The sequence below is a fragment of the Phocoena phocoena genome, chromosome 19 (assembly GCF_963924675.1).
Source record: "Phocoena phocoena chromosome 19, mPhoPho1.1, whole genome shotgun sequence".
Taxonomy (NCBI): domain Eukaryota; kingdom Metazoa; phylum Chordata; class Mammalia; order Artiodactyla; family Phocoenidae; genus Phocoena; species Phocoena phocoena.
Window position 1 is genome coordinate 51,662,783 of NC_089237.1, and position 20,746 is coordinate 51,683,528.

General features: G+C 51.1%; 2 protein-coding genes across 5 annotated transcripts; one reads left to right on the plus strand and one right to left on the minus strand.

Annotated features, from left to right (window-relative positions):
• Positions 1 to 15,642: 15,642 nt before the first annotated feature.
• RANGRF (RAN guanine nucleotide release factor) lies at positions 15,643 to 17,069 on the plus strand. 2 transcript variants are annotated; one of them, XM_065896353.1, is made up of 5 exons: positions 15,643 to 15,833; positions 15,923 to 16,039; positions 16,241 to 16,397; positions 16,488 to 16,573; positions 16,808 to 17,069. In XM_065896353.1, exons 1-5 carry the CDS (start codon positions 15,757 to 15,759, stop codon positions 16,917 to 16,919), a joined length of 549 nt encoding a protein of 182 aa, XP_065752425.1. In that variant the 5' UTR covers positions 15,643 to 15,756; the 3' UTR covers positions 16,920 to 17,069. The 2 variants fall into 2 exon arrangements, with proteins under 2 accessions (XP_065752425.1, XP_065752424.1); XM_065896352.1 differs by having other exon boundaries at positions 15,645 to 15,833; positions 16,796 to 17,069.
• A 402-nt stretch (positions 17,070 to 17,471) lies between these two features.
• On the minus strand, positions 17,472 to 20,250 carry SLC25A35 (solute carrier family 25 member 35). Of its 3 annotated transcripts, XM_065896351.1 has the most exons (5): positions 19,864 to 20,250; positions 18,904 to 18,969; positions 18,291 to 18,443; positions 17,800 to 17,934; positions 17,472 to 17,645 (listed from the first exon to the last, which is right to left on the minus strand). In XM_065896351.1, the coding sequence occupies exons 1-5, from the start codon at positions 20,236 to 20,238 to the stop codon at positions 17,472 to 17,474; spliced, it is 903 nt and encodes a 300-aa protein (XP_065752423.1). In that variant the 5' UTR covers positions 20,239 to 20,250. The 3 variants fall into 3 exon arrangements, with proteins under 3 accessions (XP_065752423.1, XP_065752421.1, XP_065752422.1); XM_065896349.1 differs by lacking the exon at positions 18,904 to 18,969 and having other exon boundaries at positions 19,864 to 20,238; XM_065896350.1 differs by lacking the exon at positions 18,291 to 18,443 and having other exon boundaries at positions 19,864 to 20,238.
• Positions 20,251 to 20,746: the final 496 nt, after the last annotated feature.

Genomic DNA, 20,746 nt, shown 5'->3' on the forward strand with positions numbered 1-20,746 from the left:
GAGATCAATTTAAATATGGTACACATAAGAAGTCATGAGACATTTGTTTCATAATAAAAAGGCAGTGGCCAACTATTACTCATTAGTAGCTTTTTTGAGATAAGCTATCAAGTCTGCCCTTTCTCCCTTCTTTTTTTTCTTTTGTGGTACGTGGGCCTCTCACTGTTGTGGCCTCTCCCATTGCGGAGCACAGGCTCTGGATGCGCACGTTCAGCGGCCGTGGCTCACGGGCCTAGCCGCTCCGCAGCATGTGGGATCTTCCCGGACCGGGGCACGAACCCTTGTCTCCTGCATCAGCAGGCAGACTCTCAACCACTGCGCCACCAGGGGAGCCCTTGGTTCTTCTTTTTAAATGCAGTGCTGTGCTAAGTGTAAGCAGTCGTTGGCAGCTTCTGTGACAGTGTCTCCAGCTGAGTCATAGGACTGCCCTGGTGCTGGCCTCTGAACTCAATATTCCTGATCTTTGCTTCTCCTAGTTTAGCAGCTCCCTTCCTTATCCCTAGCACTGAGCCTTTAGTATGCATTTATTCTTTCAGTCGTTCATTCATTCATTCCATTAATTTTCGATGGTTTGCTACAGTGCCAAGCACTGTCGCTGCCACCAGGGAGTTTATGGTCTAATAGGCTTTAAAATAATATCTGTGGGACTTCCTGGTGGCGCAGTGGTTAAGAATCCGCCTGCCAATGCGGGGGACACGGGTTCGAGCCCTAGTCCGGGAAGATCCCATACGCCGTGGAGCAACTAAGCCCGTGTGCCACAACTACTGAGCCTGTGCTCTAGAGCCCACAAGCCACAACTACTGAGCCTGTGTGCCACAACTACTGAAGCCAACGCACCTAGAGCCCGTGCTCCGCAACAAAGACCCAACACAGCCAAAAATAAATAAATAAAAATTAAAAATCCGCCTGCCAATGCAGGGGACACGGGTTTGAGCCCTGGTCCAGGAAGATCCCACATGCCGCGGAGCAGCTAAGCCCGTGCGCCACAACTACTGAGCCTGTGCTCTAGAGCCCGTGAGCCACAATTACTGAGCCCATGAGCCACGACTACTGAAGCCCATGTGCCTAAAGCCTGTGCTACGCATCGAGAAGCCACCGCAACGAGAAGCCCACACACCACAACGAAGAGTAGCCCCTGCTCTCCACAACTAGAGAAAGCCTGTGCGCAACAACGAAGACCCAACGCAACGCAGCCATAAATAGATAAATAAATAATAATAAATAAAATAATACCTGTATGCGATGTGTATATATATATATATATATATATATACACAACAGAATAATATTCAGCCACAAGAAAGAAGGAAATCCTGCTGTGTGCGACAACATGGATGGACCTTGAAGGCATTATGCTCAGTGAAGTAAGTCAGACAGAGATAGACAAGTACAATATGATCTCACTTATATGTAGAATCTAAAAAAAGCTGAACTCAGAAACAGAGACTAGAATGGTGGATGGGGGAAAGGGGGATGTTGGTCAAAGGGTACAAACTTCCAGATGTTAGATGAACAAGCTCTGGGGATCTAAGGTACAGCATGGTGATTATAGCTAATGATACTGTATCATATACTTGAAAGTTGCTACCAGAGTAGATCTGAAATGTTCTTACCAGGAAAAAGAAGTAGGAATTATGCGATGTGATGCAGGTGTAAGGTGTGATGCAGGTGTACGGTATGGTGGTGATCACTTGCTAGTGTATCAGATCAACACTTTGTACACCTTAAACTCACATAATGTTATATGTCAACTATATCTCAATAAAGCTGAAAAAAAATAGTATCTGTATATGGCACCTACCATGAACCAAGCATATGCTAGGCATTTTATATGTAACTAAATTATTTTTCATAAGAGTTCAGCAAAGTACTTGATAGCCACCCTCCCTTTTGAAAACAAAGGAAGAATTAAGGTTAAACAAATTGCAGCATTTGCTTCCTACTGCCCTGCAATCACATTTCCGGAGGCAGCACTGTCAAGACTTCTTGCTGACAGCTGTCCTTGCTCCCTTTGCTCACAGGAGTGTGTGTAAAGGCCACTTCCTTGTGACCGCTGTGACTGTCCTGTCGTACAGCTCAAGTCATTTTTCCCCCTGAATAGCTCAACATCTTGGTTAAAGAAATTTCCCTGAGAATGGAGACTGGACTCTCAGATCCCTGAGGGCAGGCTGAGCAGTGCACTCCTAGTAGAGTAGCCTAAGGAGAGACTGATGAAACAGTGTTGAATCACGGCTATGGAGAAAATAACTGTTTCAGGTCTTTTTCTCATTGCTTTGCAAACTGACCTACCCTGAGCAGTCTGTGGGAGTAGGGATCATTTTTGGCATTTCAGTATTTCTCCCTGATGCTAGGAAGCCGTGTGTGTGTGTGTGTGTGTGTGTGTGTGTGTGTAATCTCAAATGCACAATTTTGAGGGCTGATACCAAGTCTTGGATGTCAGGTTTACAAGCGCTTGACGCAAAAGTAGAAGGATGGTATGTGAGGTACCCTGCTGATTGGCTGTGATAGGTAAATTCATGCATTTTGGAGTTGGAGAGGTTTCTGGTTTAGATTACCCTGGCCAAGCAAGACGCACCCTCGGACACTACCAAAACCAAGTTAGCTCAGCTTCTGTTTTTATCCAGAAGCCTCACAACCCTGTCCTTGCTGGTCCCAACCCAGCTTCTATCTCCCCACCTCTCCCAAAGGCCGTCTAGCAAACTACCGGCTAGCTCTTTTCTGCCTCTCTTTGCCTTCCTGGGAAACCAACTGCTCTGAAAGCCACTCCACAGCCCCTCCATGTGGTGGCGTTTATTCTCAAACCTCATCTCACCTTCCTCCGGCCAGGGAGTTGGGGTTTGGGTCCTCTCTGTACCACTCCCAGATAATTCTCCACCCCCTTCGAAGAAAATCTTGCCCATTTTAGGTTCATGCCATTCTATATCACCTTCACCCCCTACTTTGTGTTCTGCTGACTTCCCCATCACTCCCTGTAGAAGGGGATGCCAGCTGTTCCCTGATATCTGATTCCCCTTTCTAGAAATAGGACCCTCCAGTATTTTAGCAGGGGTTGTGGCTGCCCAAAATAAAGATGACATCTCCCAGTGTCCCTTACAGCTGTGACTAAATTCTGTTTTGTTTTTGGCCATGCCACGTGGCATGTGAGATCTTAGTTCCCTGACCAGGGATTGAACCTGTGACCCCTGCAGTAGAAGCATGGAGTCCTAACCACTGGACCACCAGGGAATTCCCTGTGACTAAATTCTGATTGGTAGGAGAGAAAATGATGTATACAACTTCTACGTGTTCTTAAAGGCAGGGGTGCAACCTGAACTTTTTTCCAATGACTTCCTCCATTCTACCTCGGCCATGGAATTTTGTCATCACTCAGATGTGCTTCATTTCCACACTCACTCAAGCACCCTACCTCTGACCATAACCTCCTTTCCCTCCATCATGCATTTTCCTCTTCAGTACTCGGATCTCAAAGTCATCAGGACCTCCGGCTCAATCACATCTTTCCCCCAATCCATTTCTTCCCTCTTTTCCCCTCCTTATCCAACTTCCAGTAACAGCTTTTCCAGTGCCCTTCAACTTGACCCAGTATCTTTTCATCATTCCCATTTGACAAAATCCCAACCCATCAGCTTTCCCAGAGAAAGCCAGACAACAGGGCAGATTGTCCCATTGGAAATTCAGCATTACCCACCTATGAGGGAAACGGGGAATCAGAATGAGAAACAGAGACCAAAGGTAATAAGAGCGGGCATCCAAGTGGAGCAATGATAATAATGTACCGTGAACAGAAGGAGTATGGTGACCTCAGCTCACTACACCCGAGGTCTGAAACAAGACTGTTAACGATAATGTCCAAACCTAAGTCTTGTCTTTTTTGGGGGTCTCATCAGTCAACAGCTCTCTGACCAAATTCTTCGTTAGATACTGGAGGCTCCTACGGTAGCATCACACACCTCCTTTTCTAGCCCAAGTCACTGTTGTAATTTCTTTTTCAGCATTGCGATCTTTCGTTGTTGTTGTTTTGTTTTGGGTTTTGTTTTTTTTTTTACCACTGTGATCTTACGTTGAACGATGTGTTTCTTTGCTCAACGAGTCGTCTCCCCAGTAGAGCGTAAACTCCACGAGAGCAGGAACTCCATTTCTGCCCTCCACTGTATCCTACCACCTAGCACGATGCCTGTCACCTACAAGGTGCTCAATAAATATATGTTGAACAAAGGAATAAATGTGAATGTTAAAGTTAGTAAAGGTTGATACACATTTTTTTCCTTAATAGAAGAGTGAACTTAGTGAATTGGGCTTATGGGTGGCTTTGCTTTGCAAGTCCTCAAGCATTTTCCTTTTTGACTTCATTCCTCCAGTCATTCAAAGTTGCAAGCTCTTGTCCTCATGTCAAATGAAGGACAGTGTATGCATGTGTTGGGGCGGGTGGGGGCGGCGTGGAGAGACAGGGAGAACCAGTAAGTCTTGTCTCTGTCTTAACACCTGCCTGGCAGCAAACAGGGCCTTCAATTTCACGGAAAAAGACACGGCACTGAACCGAGCATGCGTTCATCCCTTTCAGCCTGATATGTGCTGAAGGAGGGCTCCAGGAGGGCCAGGCACAGAGTGGGGGACGTGTGTGCAGGGGTCTGGATGGGACCCCTGGAGAAGGCCGCTTTCTCCAGAGAGGCTCCCAGGCTCTCTTAACAGGCCAGCGCACCCCTGGGCGTCCCTCCAAATAGCACCTGGGACACACCGCTCAAACCCAGGTGTGGACAACAGGGGTAGAAAGGAAAAAAGGAGGTGGACGCCAGACAGTTGTGAGCCTGTGGGAGGAGGGTGTCCCCCAAAGCAGCTGAGCCTTCAGAGGCCCCGGGGTCCCACAAGCTGTATTTATTTCCCCAGCACCTTCTGCATGCAAGACCCTGGGGCGGAAATCAAAGAAATCCTCAGCCTGTCATTAGACATTTGGGAGAAGCAAACAGCCAGATGGTGGAGCCTCGGGCACTGCTGCGGTGGGGCCTGGGTTAGAGACCTCTCTTGGGCTTCAGGAAAGACCTTCCTATGTGAGCAGTCCACTAGGAGTGCCAGCGACTGTGGGCCGATTTCCCCCAGGACGGGTGGCTTTGTGCAGCTTCCTCTGTCTGCTCAGGCTAGAGGAGAAGCCCTTGGCTAGAGAATGGGACAAAGGGTGTGAAACAGGGAGCCCCGCCCCATCTGTCACTCAGGTAAGAAAACTGTCAAGGGCCTCCTCCCTGGGCAGGTGCACACACAGTGGGAGAGGGCCGTGAAGCAGACAATTTCAATGAAACATCTTTGAGAGGAAGCTCAGGGTACAGGTGGGAGCTCACAGCAGGGGATGCAGCCCAGACTCTCTGGATCAGGGAAGGATTCGCTGACACCTGAGGGATGACTAGCGGCTGGTCACAGGAGAGGGGAGGGAGGGAAAGCCGAAGATATGTGCAAAGCCTCAGAGGCGAGCAATAAAGCAAGTTAAGGAACTGAACAAAGATGAGTCTGTCTGGAACATTAAGTACAATGGGAAACAGAACAGGCACAGTTAAAGGCCTAACAGAGCATGTCAAGGAATCTGCATTTTATCCTAAGAGCAATGGGAAACCACCCAAATGGGTTTATATTAGGGAGAGACATGATCACTTCAGCTGCAGAGGAGGAAGACAGGAGAGGATGTGGGGAGTCCCATAAGAGGGCTTTGCACGCTCCAGACAGAAATAGTGCTGGCCAGGACTAGGGTGGCGGCGGTGGAGATGGACAGGGATGAAAGGACTCAAGAGATGTCAGGAGGGACTTCCCTGGTGGTGCAGTGGTTCAGAACCTGCCTGCCAATGCAGGGGACACGGGTTCGAGCCCTGGTCCAGGAAGATCCCACATGCCACGGAGAAACTGAGCCCGTGCACCACAACTGCTGAGCCTGCGCTCTAGAGCCCTCGAGCCACAACTCCTGAAGCCCACGCGCCTAGAGCCCGTGCTCCACAACAAGAGAAGCCACAGCAATGAGAAGCCCGCGCACCGCAACAAAGAGTAGCTCCTGCTCGCTGCAACTAAAGAAAGCCCACATGCAGCAACGAAGACCCAATGCAGCCAAAAATAAATAAATTTATATATATATAAAAAAGAGACATCAGGAGGTAGAATCACCAGGCACTGGATGTGAAGGGAGGAGAGAGATGAGCTGATGATGAAGCCCAGACTGTTTGCTTGGACCACTGGGTAGGTGATAATTTCATTAACTGTGATAGGAACACGGGAGATGGCACATATATGGGAGGAAGATGATGTGCTCTGCTTAGGACGTGTTGAGTTTGAGGTGTCGGTGGGACACAAAAATGGAGGTGTCCCCCAGGTAGTCAGAAGAGATCTGGGATGGAGATGAAGGTTTGGGAGGCACTGGCCTATGCGTGGGGAAGGTGATCTGGGAGGACTGAGTAGAGCCCGGTAACCCAACATTGAAGGGGTCAGCAGCAAAAGAGGAGGCTGAGGGCTTCCCTGGTGGCGCAGTGGTTGAGAGTCTGCCTGCCGATGCAGGGGACACGGGTTCGTGCCCCAGTCCAGGAAGATCCCACATGCCGCATAGCGGCTGGGCCCGTGAGCCATGGCCGTTGAGCCTGCGCGTCCGGAGTCTGTGCTCCGCAATGGGAGAGGCCACAACAGTGAGAGCCCCGCATACCGCAAAAAAAAAAAAAAAAAAAAAAAAAAGAGGAGGCTGAGAAGGAATGGCACCACTAACCTTACAGTCTAACAGGCTGAGTGGCTTCCCACTGCCCAAGTCACTGGAGCATCCTGGGATGCCCCTGGGAAGGTATCCAGGGCAACAGAAGGGACTAGGGAGTCAGCCTGTTCTCCTCACCACTGAGTCCTAGCTCTGCTGACCCCACCTTCACAGCGAGGCAAACCCTTCTCTCCCCTAGGTCCTTTCCCAACGTAGTACAGACAGCCCTCCCCACTCCCAAACACCTCCCCTGCAGAAGGTTACAAGGAAATGGCTTGGCTAAGCAAAGCAGGTGAAAAGAGCTAAGTTATGTGGCACTTTGGAGGCTGCAGCCCCGTGGACTCCCAATGGCACCTTATAGGAGGTTCCAAGGGAAGGAACAGGGGGCATCCCCACTGGGTTAAGGACACAAGGATCCTGGCCTGGGCCACAGCCCGAGGAAACCTCTCCTTACCCTTGAGGATGTGATGGGCATCCCCCTCTCCATGAGGACCCACCAGATTATGAAACGCAGTGATGGGACCAACCCCCAAGCCCCTCACCCCCACCTCCCTCAGACTCTAAGCAGGTCACCAGGGGGATGTCCACCACCACACACCACCTGTCCCATCTGACCACGTCCAAGTTGCCTCCTCCTCCCTCTTCTGGAATAAATGCTGAGAAACAGGTGTGAGATGCAGGAGGGCAGGTTAAGGAGTCAACACTGGGAGTTGCCAGAACTTAGTCGGAAGAATACATAACTCATTCTGAGGGTGGTGGGGACGTGTGTAGCTCACTACCTCCAGACACAGGGGCCTTATGAAGAAATGGTACAGAGCACTGACATACGGCGCAGGCATCCCTGCTTTGCTGGCCAATGACAATCCCATAGTGAAAAGCGATGCATCGCAGAATTCCACTGTTGGCGAGTGGGGGACAGAGGGTAAAGTGCCCAAATTGTGACCTGGGGGCAAGAACGGAAGCCCTCTCTCCTCTTTGCCCTGTCCACCATCAAACCCTTCATCAGAAGCCCTATTTCCGTCATTGGTGTCTCCGTTCCTCTTGGCAAAGTCTCCACCTTTGAACCTGCTCTTTCTGCTCCATACTTTGTGGATCATCCACATTATTACTGCCCCTGCTTTCTGCGTATCTGGCTTCATCTCCTCCTCTCCCACCTCTGCCAGCTTAGTGCAGACCCTCATCACCCCAAACTTGGGATATTACAATGACCTCTTCTATTTCACCCCTAACTGGTCTAACACCAACTGAATGTACTATAATACAATTCTGGTATATATATATATATATATATATATATATATATATATATATATATACCCACACACACAATTACCAATTGTGTATATGTGTGTGTGTATATATATATATATATATATATATATACAGACATATATATATACACACACACAACACACACATACATATATATATATACACACCAACACATGTATATACATATATACCAATTTTTTATGTTCAAATCCACTTTTATTAAAATTATTTGGCAATTCTGGCAGCCGTATAAAGCCTTTGACCACTGGACACATTAGACATGAGTTTATAACTTTGGTTTGTTGTGGGTTTGGGTACATGTACTTTTCTAAATCTTCTGCCCTTCACTTCATCACCAAATGGCAAAGTGCCTTCAGTTTCTCTATCTGAAATACCGTATTATTTATAGAACAGGAATTTGTAAAATAAGATTGAAAAAATAAAATGCACAGATTCAAAATATTCTCTTCAAATATTAAAAACATACAAAGTATACTGAAGACATCTACGTTTAGTCCAATATATGTGTATATATATATATATATGTGTATCAATTTATACACACACAGAGTTTTTTAAGGTTACACTCCATTTACAATTTTGTTTTTTAATTTTGATAACTGTATTTAAATAGTTTAATTTTCTTTGTATTCCTATATATTTTATCTTTTTATAATGGTTATATTTCCCTGTACATATTATCCTTGTTGCTTATCCATCTAATTAAATTAATTTATTTATTTTTGGCCACACAGCATGTGGGATCTTAATTCCCAGACCAGGGATTGAACCCACACCCCCTGCAGTGGAAGCGTGGAGTCTTAACTACTGGACCGCCAGGGAAGTCCCCTATATATTTTATCTTATGAATTTAAGAACATTATTCTGAGTAGGGGGGCGGTCCATGGGCTTCACCATACTGCCAAGCGGGTGTATGGAAGCAAAAAAGCTAAAAACCCTGCTTGGTAGAAATATATATTGTCCTTACTCTTCCCAAAGGGATGCTTGACTTTGTGCACTGAGTTACCTCTCTGGTCCAAGTCCATCACTTCACCCCTTGGTGCCCTCAAAGGTGATGGGGTGAGGGAGGTGGGGGCTCTGAGAAAACTGTCCCCAAAGCAAAAAAAGTGCATCAACTGCATGCAGGGCATTGGAAGAGGGGCAAGTCCCAGGGGTACAGAATCAATCAGTTGCAGGCCTACTTCAAACCAGTGAGTTGAGAGCTGGACACACCCTCACACCCTCTTGAGAAACGTAGCTTCGGGCCATCTCAGCCTTCTGAGATCTCTCCCATGACACTGGTCATCCTAGCCACAGCCAGCTGGACAAGGAAGGGATCTCATCCGTGTCTGGCAAGTGCACAGGCAGGAGAGCTGGCCAAATAGGCGCTTTCAGATTGGATGGTGACTAACTGACCCAATTTGATCCTGTCTCTTGGGAAGTTTGAACTTGAACACGCAGGGGGAGTCAGCGGTTGGGAAGGCCAGAAGAAGTGACAGACACGGAGAAAAAGGTGAAAGGTGAGGGAGACAAAAGTGGAGTCAAGAGCAGGAACTTGCCAAGTTAGGGTTTCCTTCCATCCCACTCTCCCAGAGGAGGTCCCGCCCTGCACCTCTGTCACTTCCTGGAGGTCTGCTTCCTACTATCTGGAAGAGCCCACCTAACCTGTGCCCCAAGAGCTCCAGAGCGGTGGAGGGCCAGGCATCGCGAGATGCACAAGAGGCTCACAGCAGAGCATGACGCCTAATGTGCCAGAGACCCAAAACGAGGAAGCTGGGGGGATTCTCTTCAGTGTCCCTAATCTAGTCCAACCTCCTCCTGGCCCACGAATAGGCCCCCACCACTTGTGCCCGGTGCCAGGGCCCTGTTAATTTCTATGTCCTTGCAGGTCCCTTTCCAAGGGTTCCCTACCTGTTTGCTCACCAAGCAGCCAGAGCCAGTATTGCCAGAGGGGGCCAGGTGGGAGCAGAATGCAAGCCAGCAGAAATGGGGAGGGAGGGATAGAGAGGTACATCACCCCCTAGGTGAGGGATTGCAGCATGGGGTTGACCCCTGTGACCTGGCTCCCTTGGTTCCCCACGTCCAGGCGCCTTCTCTCCCTTGGGGGTCTATAACACACCCCTCTTCTTTCTAATTGCTCATGGATCAAACTTAGTCCACTCTCTTTGCCCCGAAACAGATTCAATTCAACTACATCCGTACTTCCTTTACTCCTAACAATGTTTTAGAGTTGAGGAAATGAAGCTCCGAGAGAAGTCTGATGCTGGCTGTCAGAAGTGAGGGGTCCACGCTTCTCAGCACAGCCTGACCGTGGCCAACCCTCCAGCCTCACAGCTCCCTACCGTCCATTCCCCAGGGCACCCGCCAAACTGATATACTCACACTCCCCAAAACAGGGCCCTCTCATTTCCCAGTCTTTGCTCCCGACGTTCCCCTTGGCTAGAATACCCCTAGGTTGCCCTGGTGAATTCTGAGTCAACCTTTAAGACTCAGAGTGTCCTCTACTGTTCTTTGTATACTCCTGGTGAGGCAGGGGCTCTGTCCTAATAGCCTTTATATCTCCAGCCTTTTGCTTAAGGCCTGGTAAGGTGAGGGACCAAAGAATATGTGCCCCTTGGCCCCAGGGTCACAAAATGATTACGGTCCAGAGGTATGATCGGCACTTGGAACCCAGTGGGTAGACAGGCTGGGACCTGGGACCTTTTGCTGCAGTGCTGCAATGCTTGCACCTGGGCACACCTCTCCTCCAGCAACCAAATACAAAGAAATGGTATGGGACTAAAAATAACTATGTGTGCATGCACAGTTGGGGTAAATTCTGGACTAAAGATACAAAGAGACCAAAAAACCCAACTGCCACTTTTGAGGAGCCTGGAGCAAAAGCAGGGAGTGGCAGGGCCTTGGCTTCTATGACTTCATCTAGACTAACTGTGGCATACCCTGCCTTTCGGTCTCCTATTTCTAGAAAACTGCTCCCATCAGTAAACCATTCGACCTTAGGGCTGTCAAGAGGCTCATCTAGAAGATCAGGCCTGCTGGAGTAAGTAAGTTTGTTCTCTGATCTCTATACACTGGTGCAGTAAGTCTCCACTCTCCAATGCTGGAAGCAGAGTTGCTGGGTTCAGGGTTTGGCACACCTTTAAGGTAATGTTGGGGGTGTCCACTAGGAGGGACAGATATCTTGTTAACCCTCCTCTAGTCAACCAATGATGTCCTTTGATCTCCAGCACAGACTGTACCTGATGAGGGGTCAACACATCTAAGTGTTGTTCCAGGGTAAGCTTGGAAGCCTCATTAGCCAACAGGGCTGCAGCTGCTACTGCCCGCAGGCAGCGTGGCCATCCCAGGCCCACTGAGTCCAGTTGTTTTGAAAAGAAAGCCACTGGTCTGTGATCTGGTCCCAGCTTTTGGGTCAGGACTCCTGGTGCTCTCCCTGACCTGTCGTGAACGTATAGGGTGAAGGGCTTGTCCAAACGTGGAAGCCCCCGTGCTGGTACTCTGATAAACTCAGGCTTTAGAGTCTCAAAGGCCTGCTGGCGGTCCTTATTCCATTGAAGGCATTCCCTTTCTCCTCCCTTTAGAGCGTCATATAGAGGTTTTGCTACAAGGCCATAATTTGGAATCCAGATACGTCGGAACCCAGCCATCCGGAGAAAGCCTCCGAGTTGCCTCTTTGTGGTTGGAGACGGTAATGTACTAATTGCTATTTTTCGATCTATGGCCAGGACTCATGCCCCTGGGGTCAAAACAAATCCTAAACATTGAACCCCTTGCTATGAGATCTGAGCCTTGGTTGGAGAGACTTTATATCCCCTTTTCGCCAGAAAATTTAGGACCCTAACAGTATTTTGATCTGAATCTTCTTTGGCCTCACTACTTATCAATAACTCATCAACATATTGTAACAGAGTTCCCTTCTCAAAGCTCAGTTCCTCCAGTTCCCTTGCAACGCATTTCCAAAAAGATGCGGGCTGTCCCGAAAACCCTGCGGACGCACCATCCACGTATATTGGGTAACTTCCAGGGGGTCAGGGTCCCTCCATTCAAAGGCAAAAAGGGGGGCTTCCCTGGTGGCGCAGTGGTTGAGAGTCCGCCTGCCGATGCAGGGGACATGGGTTCGTGCCCCAGTCCAGGAGGATCCCACATGCCGCGGAGCGGCTGGGCCCGTGAGCCATGGCCGCTGAGCCTGCGCATCCAGAGCCTGTGGTCCGCAACGGGAGAGGCCACACAGTGAGAGGCCCACGTAACGCAAAAAAAAAAAAAAAAAAAAAACAAAGGCAAAAAGGTATTGAGAGTCTGGGTGTAGGGGAATACAGAAAAATGCATATTTGAGGTCCATAACAGAGAAATACTGGGCGCTCCCTGACACCTGGGTGAGGAGGGTGTATGTATGGGTTTGGCACCAGAGGGTGAATAGGGATGACTCCCACATTCAGGATGCTTCTGAGCCGGGGCGGGGGGTGGGGGGGGGTGGGGGGGGATATCAGGGTGGTGCAAGGCAATTGGCAGGGCCTAATGAGTTTGTGTTTTAGGTTGGATTCCCCTCAGGGCCTCAGGCTTTAAAGGATATTATCTCTTCCAGGGGTATTTTTCCCTAGGCCTTAACCTTATTTGTATTTGGGGAACACATTTTGCCCTTCCTGGCACCGAGGTATCCCAAACTGCAGGATCTACTTGTTCTTTAATTTCTTGAGGGATGTCTTGGGGAATATTTTGATGCCCAACAGGTGGGTCATCTGGGGCTACTAATAGATGCACTCTCTGTTTGAATTCTTTACCTCCTTGGACTTCACCCTGTCCTAAGAATACACTAGCTTCTAACTTATTTAGCAAATCTCTCCTGAGGAGAGGGACAGGGCATTCTGGCATGTACAAAAATGAGTAATAATAACAGACCCGATTCCGCAGGCAAGGGGAGACGTAAATCGCCTTACCTTTAGCTGTCCATCAACTTGTGTCACAGTACAATCATGGCTGGAGAAGGGGCCGGCTGGCCAAGTCAGAACAGAGCAGGCAGCTCCAGTGTCTACAAGAAATTCAGTTCTCCTACCTGCCACATGGAGGGTGACCCGAGGCTCCATTGGAGAAATGAGGATGGATCGAGTTGGATCTGGAGCTGGGCAGGCGATCGATCCAGGCTGTCAGTCAGTGTGTGGGAATTTCTCATCTGAGAGATTCACAAGGAACTGGGGCCAGTCGGGTTTGCCCCTCCGGCATCCCGCAGGAGGGCGCTCAGGGCATTCCCCTTTCCAGTGCCCCTCCTTCAGACAAAAGGCACACTGGTTTGGGCCCAGGTGGTTTCTTGGTGGTCTGTCCCGCCTTCTCGGCCCTCCAGTGTCCCCTCGAGGTGGTGGGTGGATCCGAGCAGCCGAAAGCTGCGTTTTCTTTATTAGCCTCTCATCCTATTGGCCCTCCTCCGTTAAGTCTCGGTTGTTCTTGACCTTGAAGGCCTCCTCTGCCAGGGTTGACAATGGGATTTGGGGCCCAACCTCAAGCTTTTGTAATTTTCTCCAGATATCAGGAGTAGCCTGGGTGATAAAATGCATGGCCGACAGTGTCCTCCCTTCTGCAGACTCAGGATCTGTATTGGTGTCCTTCCTGAATGCTTCTGTCAACCGGCTCAGGAAGACTGCCAGGTTTTCATCTTTTTCCTGTGTAACCTCTCAGACCTTATCATAATTTACAGGCTTCACCATACACCTTTTCATTCCTTCTGATAAATGAGTAATAGAATGTCTCATCCTAGCCTGGCCTACACGGTATTCATAGTCCCAGTGTGGATCATGTTCTGGGATTGCATCCCCATCTACCTGAAAAATCTGGTGGTGTGGATTGGTGGCCAGTAGGCCATCTGCGTGTTCCCCGGACTTCCTCAGTATACGCTCCTTTTCATCCAGGGTACAACAGTGGGTTAGAATAGCCATGATGTATTTGGCAAGTCTGTCAAAAATTTTAAAAGGTTTTAAAACACCCGGTTGGACAGGATGATAGGTTGCTGTCAAACAATATTGATGCCTTGAGCCAAGGTAGGGAAAAAAAGTCAAAAGTAAATATAGATCATTTAAAGGCACAGGAACTCACACGATCTGTTATCAAAAGCATTCCAGGACAACTTTGTTCTCTTATGAGAGACAGAAACCAAATCCAGTCTTGCATCAGCTTGATCTTCATAAAGTCTATTTCCCTAATTAAAGTCAATTCAACCTTAGAAAATCCTGATCTCATACAAAATTCTTTTCTCACTGTTCCTGTTCCGCAAGCCTTCTGAGCCCATACTTTGTCCCGTATTCTTTTCCCATTCAGAAATAGCCAGCTCTAGTGATACAGGCTGCAACATGGGACCTTTTGCTGCAGTGCTTGCACCTGGACACACCTCTCCTCCAGCAACAAAATACAAAGAAATTGTATGGGACTAAAAATAACTGCACGCATGCGCAGTCGGGGCAAATCCTGGATAAAAGATACAAAGAGACCAAAAAACCCAACTGCCACTCTTGAAGAGCCCGGAGCCAAAGCAGGGTACTGCGCGTGCCTCCTGCACACACCACCTATGGGGTGGGAAAACCACCAAAGCCTTCCTCCGGCCTGACCCCTGGACACACCCCTACCCTCACCCACATAAAGAACACCCTCAGGGAGCCAGCAAGCAAGGGAAACTGTTGTTTGCTCTCACTTCCCCCTGCTGCAGCAGGGGCCCCAATAAAGCCTTGCCTGAATTTCTTGTCTGGCCTCTGATCAATTTCTATTAATTAAGGAGGCCAAGAACCCTGGTCAGTAACAGGATGGCCTCAGGATGAAAATCCTCTTGCTCAGTTTTTGGCTGTGAAGTAGATGACATCTAGAACCCCTGAGGGTACGGGTGGTCCCCTGGGTTCCAAAATTCACCCTGTTGGGTTTATTCAGTCACTCAACAGTACATCATGGGTCTGTTATGCTCTAAACGCTCTGCCAGGTGCTGGGGATCAAAGATGAATGGCGCAATTAGCTGTGAGGATACACTTGAGCTGAAACTTTAAGAACACTCTAAAAATCTATAAAAGAAAAAGTTTATTCTGTGCTTTCGTCCAGGCGTGTGTGTAAGGGGTGGGCAACGCCTCCCTCCCCACCCCTCCATCCCCTCGCCTCACCTCAGTTCCCAAGGTGAAGATTTGAGGGGGATTAGATGTATAATCACCGGTTTGGGTCTTGCTTTCAGGAAGGCGTGAGGCCTGAATCCTAACCCGGCCCCGGACACCTTGCCCCACTGTTCCCCTAATTCCATGCATCCGGGAATTAGCTAACTGGCTGGCAGCTCACTCCCTGTCAAGAGGCCCGGGAGAGAGTGATACGGGAGACCCTGAAACTATCCCCACCAACTCAGGAGACCCCACAAGACATCGGTCCCTTGGACGAGCAACGGCCCCTAAGGTGGGTCTCAGGCAACACTCTTATAAAGTGCGACCCCTTTAGAAGGAGGAGACCGGCGGGCGCGGTCTAGTGACCACGAGAGTGTCACAAAACCTAAACCGAAGTCTCAGCTCCTGGCGGACCCCTCAGTCCCGCCGCGCGCCCTTCTAAGAGCTTGACTTCCGGGAGGAGCTCCGCTGGGGCACCGCCCCCCCAAGGCGCGGGCGCCAATTGGCCAGCGTGATCGCGGGGCGGGACCAAATCCTAAAGGGTCAGGAGCCGAGGAAGACCTGAAGGGGGCCGGGGCTGCTGCGAAACGGAGGTGATGCCAAGTGGCCCCATGTGGGTTTCTTTTAAATCTTTAATGCCTATAACCTAGTCTCAGGCCCATGGAGCCCACGCGAGACTACCCACTGTTCGGGGGCGCCTTCTCCGCCACTCTCCCTCCGGGGGCCATCGACGTAAGGTAAGAAGGCCCGGGCACCAAAGGAGGCTGACCAGGTGGGTTGCGGGAAGTAGCTGGGGTCAACCAGGGCCTGCCTCGCCTCTCTTCAGCGACCTTCGACCGGTCCCGGACAATCAAGAAGTTTTCTGTCATCGCGTAACAGACCAGAGCCTGATCGTGGAACTTCTGGAGCTGCAGGCCCACGTGCAGGGCGAAGAGGCAGCGCGGTGAGGGAGGCGGGCCCGCGGCTGGCCAATGGGAGGACCAGAACCGAAAGAGTGGGCGGGGCCTGTGGCGGGACGGTTAATCTGGACAATGAGAACTCCAAGGGTAACACCACGTCACCAGAAATGAGCGAAGTTTAGGATGAGGTGCTTGTAAGGGGCAGTGAGAAATGCCCCTCCCTGACCCTGCTCCCCCAACTCCAGGTACCATTTTGAGGACGTTGGCGGGGTGCAGGAGGCTAGGGTTGTGCAAGTGGAGGCTGTGCAGCCCCTCCTTTTGGAGAACCTGGCCCTGAGGGGCTGCTGTCAAGAAGCCTGGATCCTCTCTGGCAAGCAGCAGGTAGCTAAAGAAAACCAGCAGGTGAGGGCCAGGGGAGTGTGAGACGTCTTCGAGGGGTGAAGGGGGTGGCTCTAGGGAATCAGGTAAGCATCCTGACTCTGATCACTTTAGGTAGCAAAGTATGTGACACTGTACCAGGCCTTGCTGCGGCTGCCCCAGTACCAGACTGATTTCCTGCTCACCTTCAATCAACCCCCGTAAGGAGAACGGAAAGGGCACCTCGCTCATGACTGGGTCCCCAGGAGAACTGGCTTGGAGGGGCAGAGTAGGGAGACTGGCTGGTGGGGTCCTCCAAGGAAGTGGGAGTGGGCCAGGGGTTTGGGGTCACAGATAACCAGGTCCTCTGGGAAACAGGAAATGGGAATTTACAAGCCCAAGGCCCAGATGATGTTCTCTCTCTATCTGTTCCTCACCCCAAGCCCTGAGAATAGGTCATCTCTTGGCCCTGAAAATCTGTCGCTTCCGCCCTGGAGCCTGGGTGACTTTGAACAGTTGGTGACCAGTCTGACCCTTCACGATCCCAACATCTTTGGTCCCCAGTAAGGACGCTGAGATGCTGCATGCTGCTTCTGAAGACTTGGGGCCTCTGTTCTGCAAGGGGATCAAAGGGTTAGATATATTCCCTTAATTCCTTCCCAGGGCATAAACATAAGACACCTCCTCTCTGCAGAAATAAACTTGCTTTATAACCAATATAATCTCTGCGCCTTTGAATCCAACAGAACACCTGGGTCCCCCCAATTCCCTTTGGTCTTGGACGGTGGAGTTTAAAATTGTGCATGGGATCAGAAGGGACCCAAGGCCGGCAGTGGAGGAAGGGAGGAAATACACTTTGCAGTGACTGCTTCAGCCCTGAGAGAGGGGTATGAAATTCACAGGGGTACGGGTAGGGAAGGTTTAAAGCAACACCCAAGGAAGGGAGGGAAACGATGCCTTGTAGTGATTCAACCCTGAGAAAACAGATGGGGAGTGGGGTTGGTGGTCCCCCTCTGATGGATGAAAGATCATCTGGTCAGAAGTCACCAGGTCATAACAATGGAGTCAGAAGAGTCCAAGGAGTGCCGACTTGGTGGAGTGTTGGAAGAGTGGCTGTTGTTATTTGGTATACACGTAGTAAAGTGTGCGCAGCTGGTCCCAGAAGAAGAGGGAGAGGATGGTGTGGGGGCCGAGGCGGAAGTAGGAGGCACCTATGCCCTTGTACATGCCCCAGATGCCCTCTATCCGAGCTGTCTGCAGCAGAGCATCCAGCAAGCCCCGGTACATGAGGCCCTGAAAGGTTGAAGAGGAAGAACAGAGTTTGTCAGAGCCCGCCAGGGGCCTCACCGCAGCAGGCTGCATTTTAGGCTTCCTACCTGCACCCACAATCTGCTTCCCTCACCCCCTGGCTTTCCCTGCTGTCCTGTACCCCAGAGCACTCCCTTACCTTGCCCTGAGCATCTGTGGGCTGGTTGTAGAGCCTTGTGCTGACCACGTCAAAGGGTGTCATGGCCAGGACCACCGCAATGCCACTCACCATGGCGGCCACCAGAGCCACCTTCCAGCTCTGGGGTGGAAATATCTAAGGGGGGGAGGGAGGAAGAGCTCTGTCAGTCAGCCAATCATTCAACCCCTCGGAAAGCCCAGGCCCTGTGCTGCGGGTACAGTGGAGAGCTGGTAACCCAGGGAGCTTCCACCCCACCGGTGATAACACTCTGAAGGAGGAAGAGTGGAAGGCACTGAGGACTCAGGTACACCTGGGAGGAAGTGACAAGAGAACTGTGGGAAGGTTGTAAAGAGACAGTGATCCCCCCAAGCCCTCCTGCCACTCCCTCACATTGAATGTTGGCACTGTCCCTCTTCAAGCTGAGCCCACTTCAGCTTGCCCTCCCCCTGCCCACATTCCCAGGGTGGCCCCACCCCCTTCCCAGGCAGTACCTCCCGCTGGGTCAGGAGGTCCTTGGTGGACGAGAAGGTGCACAGCTGGGTGGCGGAACCGACGATAACTCGGGGCAGGCCACCCAGGGCCCCACGCCACAACCCCACCAGACCATATTTCTGGCCAATCTTGATTAGCGCCTGAAACATGCCCTGGTTGGGGGAGGGGGAGGGCAGAGAAAAAACCATGGGGGCGGGGTTCAGTCAGTCACCCAGGCATCAGGGGCTGCCACCCCCTAACAGTGCCAAGGATGGGTCCAAAAAAGGCACCCGATGTCTAGACAACCAGTGCCATGTGGGCTTTGAGCATGAATGTGGCCCTCACTTGTCTGCCAACCCACCTTCCCTCCCTCGCCACCCCAGAACAGGGCAGGGTATGTGCACGTGAGGACATTAGCAGGTCAGGAGAATGGGGCAAGAGAAATAGGTGCAGAAGCTAGAGGAACAGGGAACATGGGGATAAGAGGGTCTGGGTGGACTCCAGGGGCAGAGTAGGGCCGAACTGATGGGCTGGGCAGAGCCGTGGCTGGGTTGCGGCTGTTGGGTGCAGGCAGAAACCTGGGGAAAATGGAAGAGAATGGGCAGGGACACCAGCGGGTTGGAAAACCCTCACCTGATGGTTATACTGGTGCCCCACAGCAATTTCTGTGGCTGCCTGTGCCTGTAGGTGTGTCTTCACCTGGAGACGAGAGAGTATCACAGCCTGTGGCCCAGCGGCCAGCCCCCCACCTCAGACAGCCAAATGCCTGACCCCTTCACACTTCCTCTGGGTGTTCGGCAATGAATATCCTTCTAATCTGATAATTATTGTCGTTCCCACCTAATAAATTGGTCATGAGACTGTGTCCCTTGGCTCCAGTCCCGGGGGATGGCTCTCCTAGCACTGCAAGACACCCCACCCCCTCTACATCCTTCTTCCCTTGGGGGAAGGGGCGGGGATGGAGAGGTTGGAGAATGGCAACAATTCCTAAGACTGTTCATGTTAGGCAAGACCTGGTGTTCAGCCTCTCATGCCAGCTCCTACTCCCACACCGGCAGACAGGATCTTCAGCCACCATCATGACCAGGCTCCCCATCAGACTCTGGGGCAGGTTGTGAGGGGTCATCGGCAAAACTTGCTCTCTGGCCCCCAAGCCCTGTGGGGGGCACGTGTCCAGCTGACTTTGGAGAAGTCACTGTCCCCGAATCTCATACCCTGGGAGTGAGACCAGACTGCCTCTCCTTCTACAGAACTCATTGCCTCCCAACGTTCTAGAAAGAGCGCTAAGCAGGGCCAAGTCCTAGCAACAAGCAGCTGTGGTGACCTTGAGCTAGTCGCTTCCCCTTTCTGGGCTCAGGTTCCTGACCCTTCACCGATACCAGATTAACTCAAAGGGGCAGACTGTGGGGTAGTAATTCTGTAACGCCCAGGACTTCCCCTGATCCCCACACCCGTCGATGTATGTTAATCAAATTCCTCACCCTCCCCTACACAAATCCATTTCCAACCTCAGTATCAGGTTGTGAAGGCCCAGGCACCCACCCTACACCAAAAGTCTGCCCTGAAGGCCCCAAGCAAGACCGTTCTTCTCACCATGTAGATGGGGCTCCCCAAGTAGGCTCCCATGACCCCAGCCAGGGCCCCAGCTGCTGCGCTGCGGACAGGGCTCAGGGTGCCTTCAGCTGTGTGCAGGCAGCCCCCAGCTTCAGCCAGCCCGTAGGTGCCCAGCCGGATGCCGTTCATCAGGAACTGGTATAAGAGGGCAGGGGCCAGGCCCTTCTGCAGGGCTGCCAGGCCGTCCACCTTGCCGATGGTGATGAAGGCATGGAAGACGTTTCGGTAGTGTCGTCGGTAGGTCCCGGGGGCCTGCAGTTCTCCCTGCAGCTGCATTCTGGTCTTCACCACCTCCAGGGGATTGGTGAACAAACAGGCCCCACAGGCTGCCAGGCCGCTCATCAAGAAGTCCATGGTGGGACAGCAGTAGCAGGAACTGGCCCAGGGGTAAGAAAGTTAAAATGAGCTTCAGAAACGGAGTCAGAAAATCAGGGGAAAGCCTCAGTTCCAGCAGTCCAGGCTGCAGGAGGTAGAAATGCAGAAGTCTGGAGTCAAGAGTGTCAGGGTCAAATGTCAAGAGGTCAAGGATTAGCTGGAATTTGGGAGTCAGGAGATGGCAAAGAGAGAAGAAGTATGAGTTTAGGAGAGTCTGGCGAGAGGGTTATGACGGGGACTTGTTAATCAAGGGATTTGAGGTCAAGGAGGGGCAGAAGCCAGGAGGGCGTAAGGTGGGATGCTGAGGATGGCCGGCTATGGGGGCCGGGAGTAGGTGAGGGAAACGCGGAGCTGGGAGACCGGAGCCAGGGAGGAAGGAAAAAGAAAATCTGCAGGTTAAGGAGGGAAAGGATCCAGGAGAAGATCCAGTGGCGTCCCCGGACAGCAACGAGGTCTGGATCGGGGAAGGAAGTCGAGGCTCCGGCCG

Bases quoted from the DNA above. Each gene is read 5' to 3' on its own strand.
- RANGRF (XM_065896352.1), top strand. From the start codon at position 15,757: ATGGAGCCCACGCGAGACTACCCACTGTTCGGGGGCGCCTTCTCCGCC. The intron at 15,834-15,922 runs GTAAGAAGGCCC...GCCTCTCTTCAG, and splicing joins CCGGGGGCCATCGACGTAAG to CGACCTTCGACCGGTCCCGG. The intron at 16,398-16,487 runs GTGAGGGCCAGG...TGATCACTTTAG, and splicing joins TAGCTAAAGAAAACCAGCAG to GTAGCAAAGTATGTGACACT.
- SLC25A35 (XM_065896351.1), bottom strand. From the start codon at position 20,238: ATGGACTTCTTGATGAGCGGCCTGGCAGCCTGTGGGGCCTGTTTGTTC. The intron at 17,935-18,290 runs GTACTGCCTGGG...TCCCCCCCTTAG, and splicing joins ACCTCCTGACCCAGCGGGAG to ATATTTCCACCCCAGAGCTG. The intron at 17,646-17,799 runs GTAAGGGAGTGC...TCAACCTTTCAG, and splicing joins CCACAGATGCTCAGGGCAAG to GGCCTCATGTACCGGGGCTT.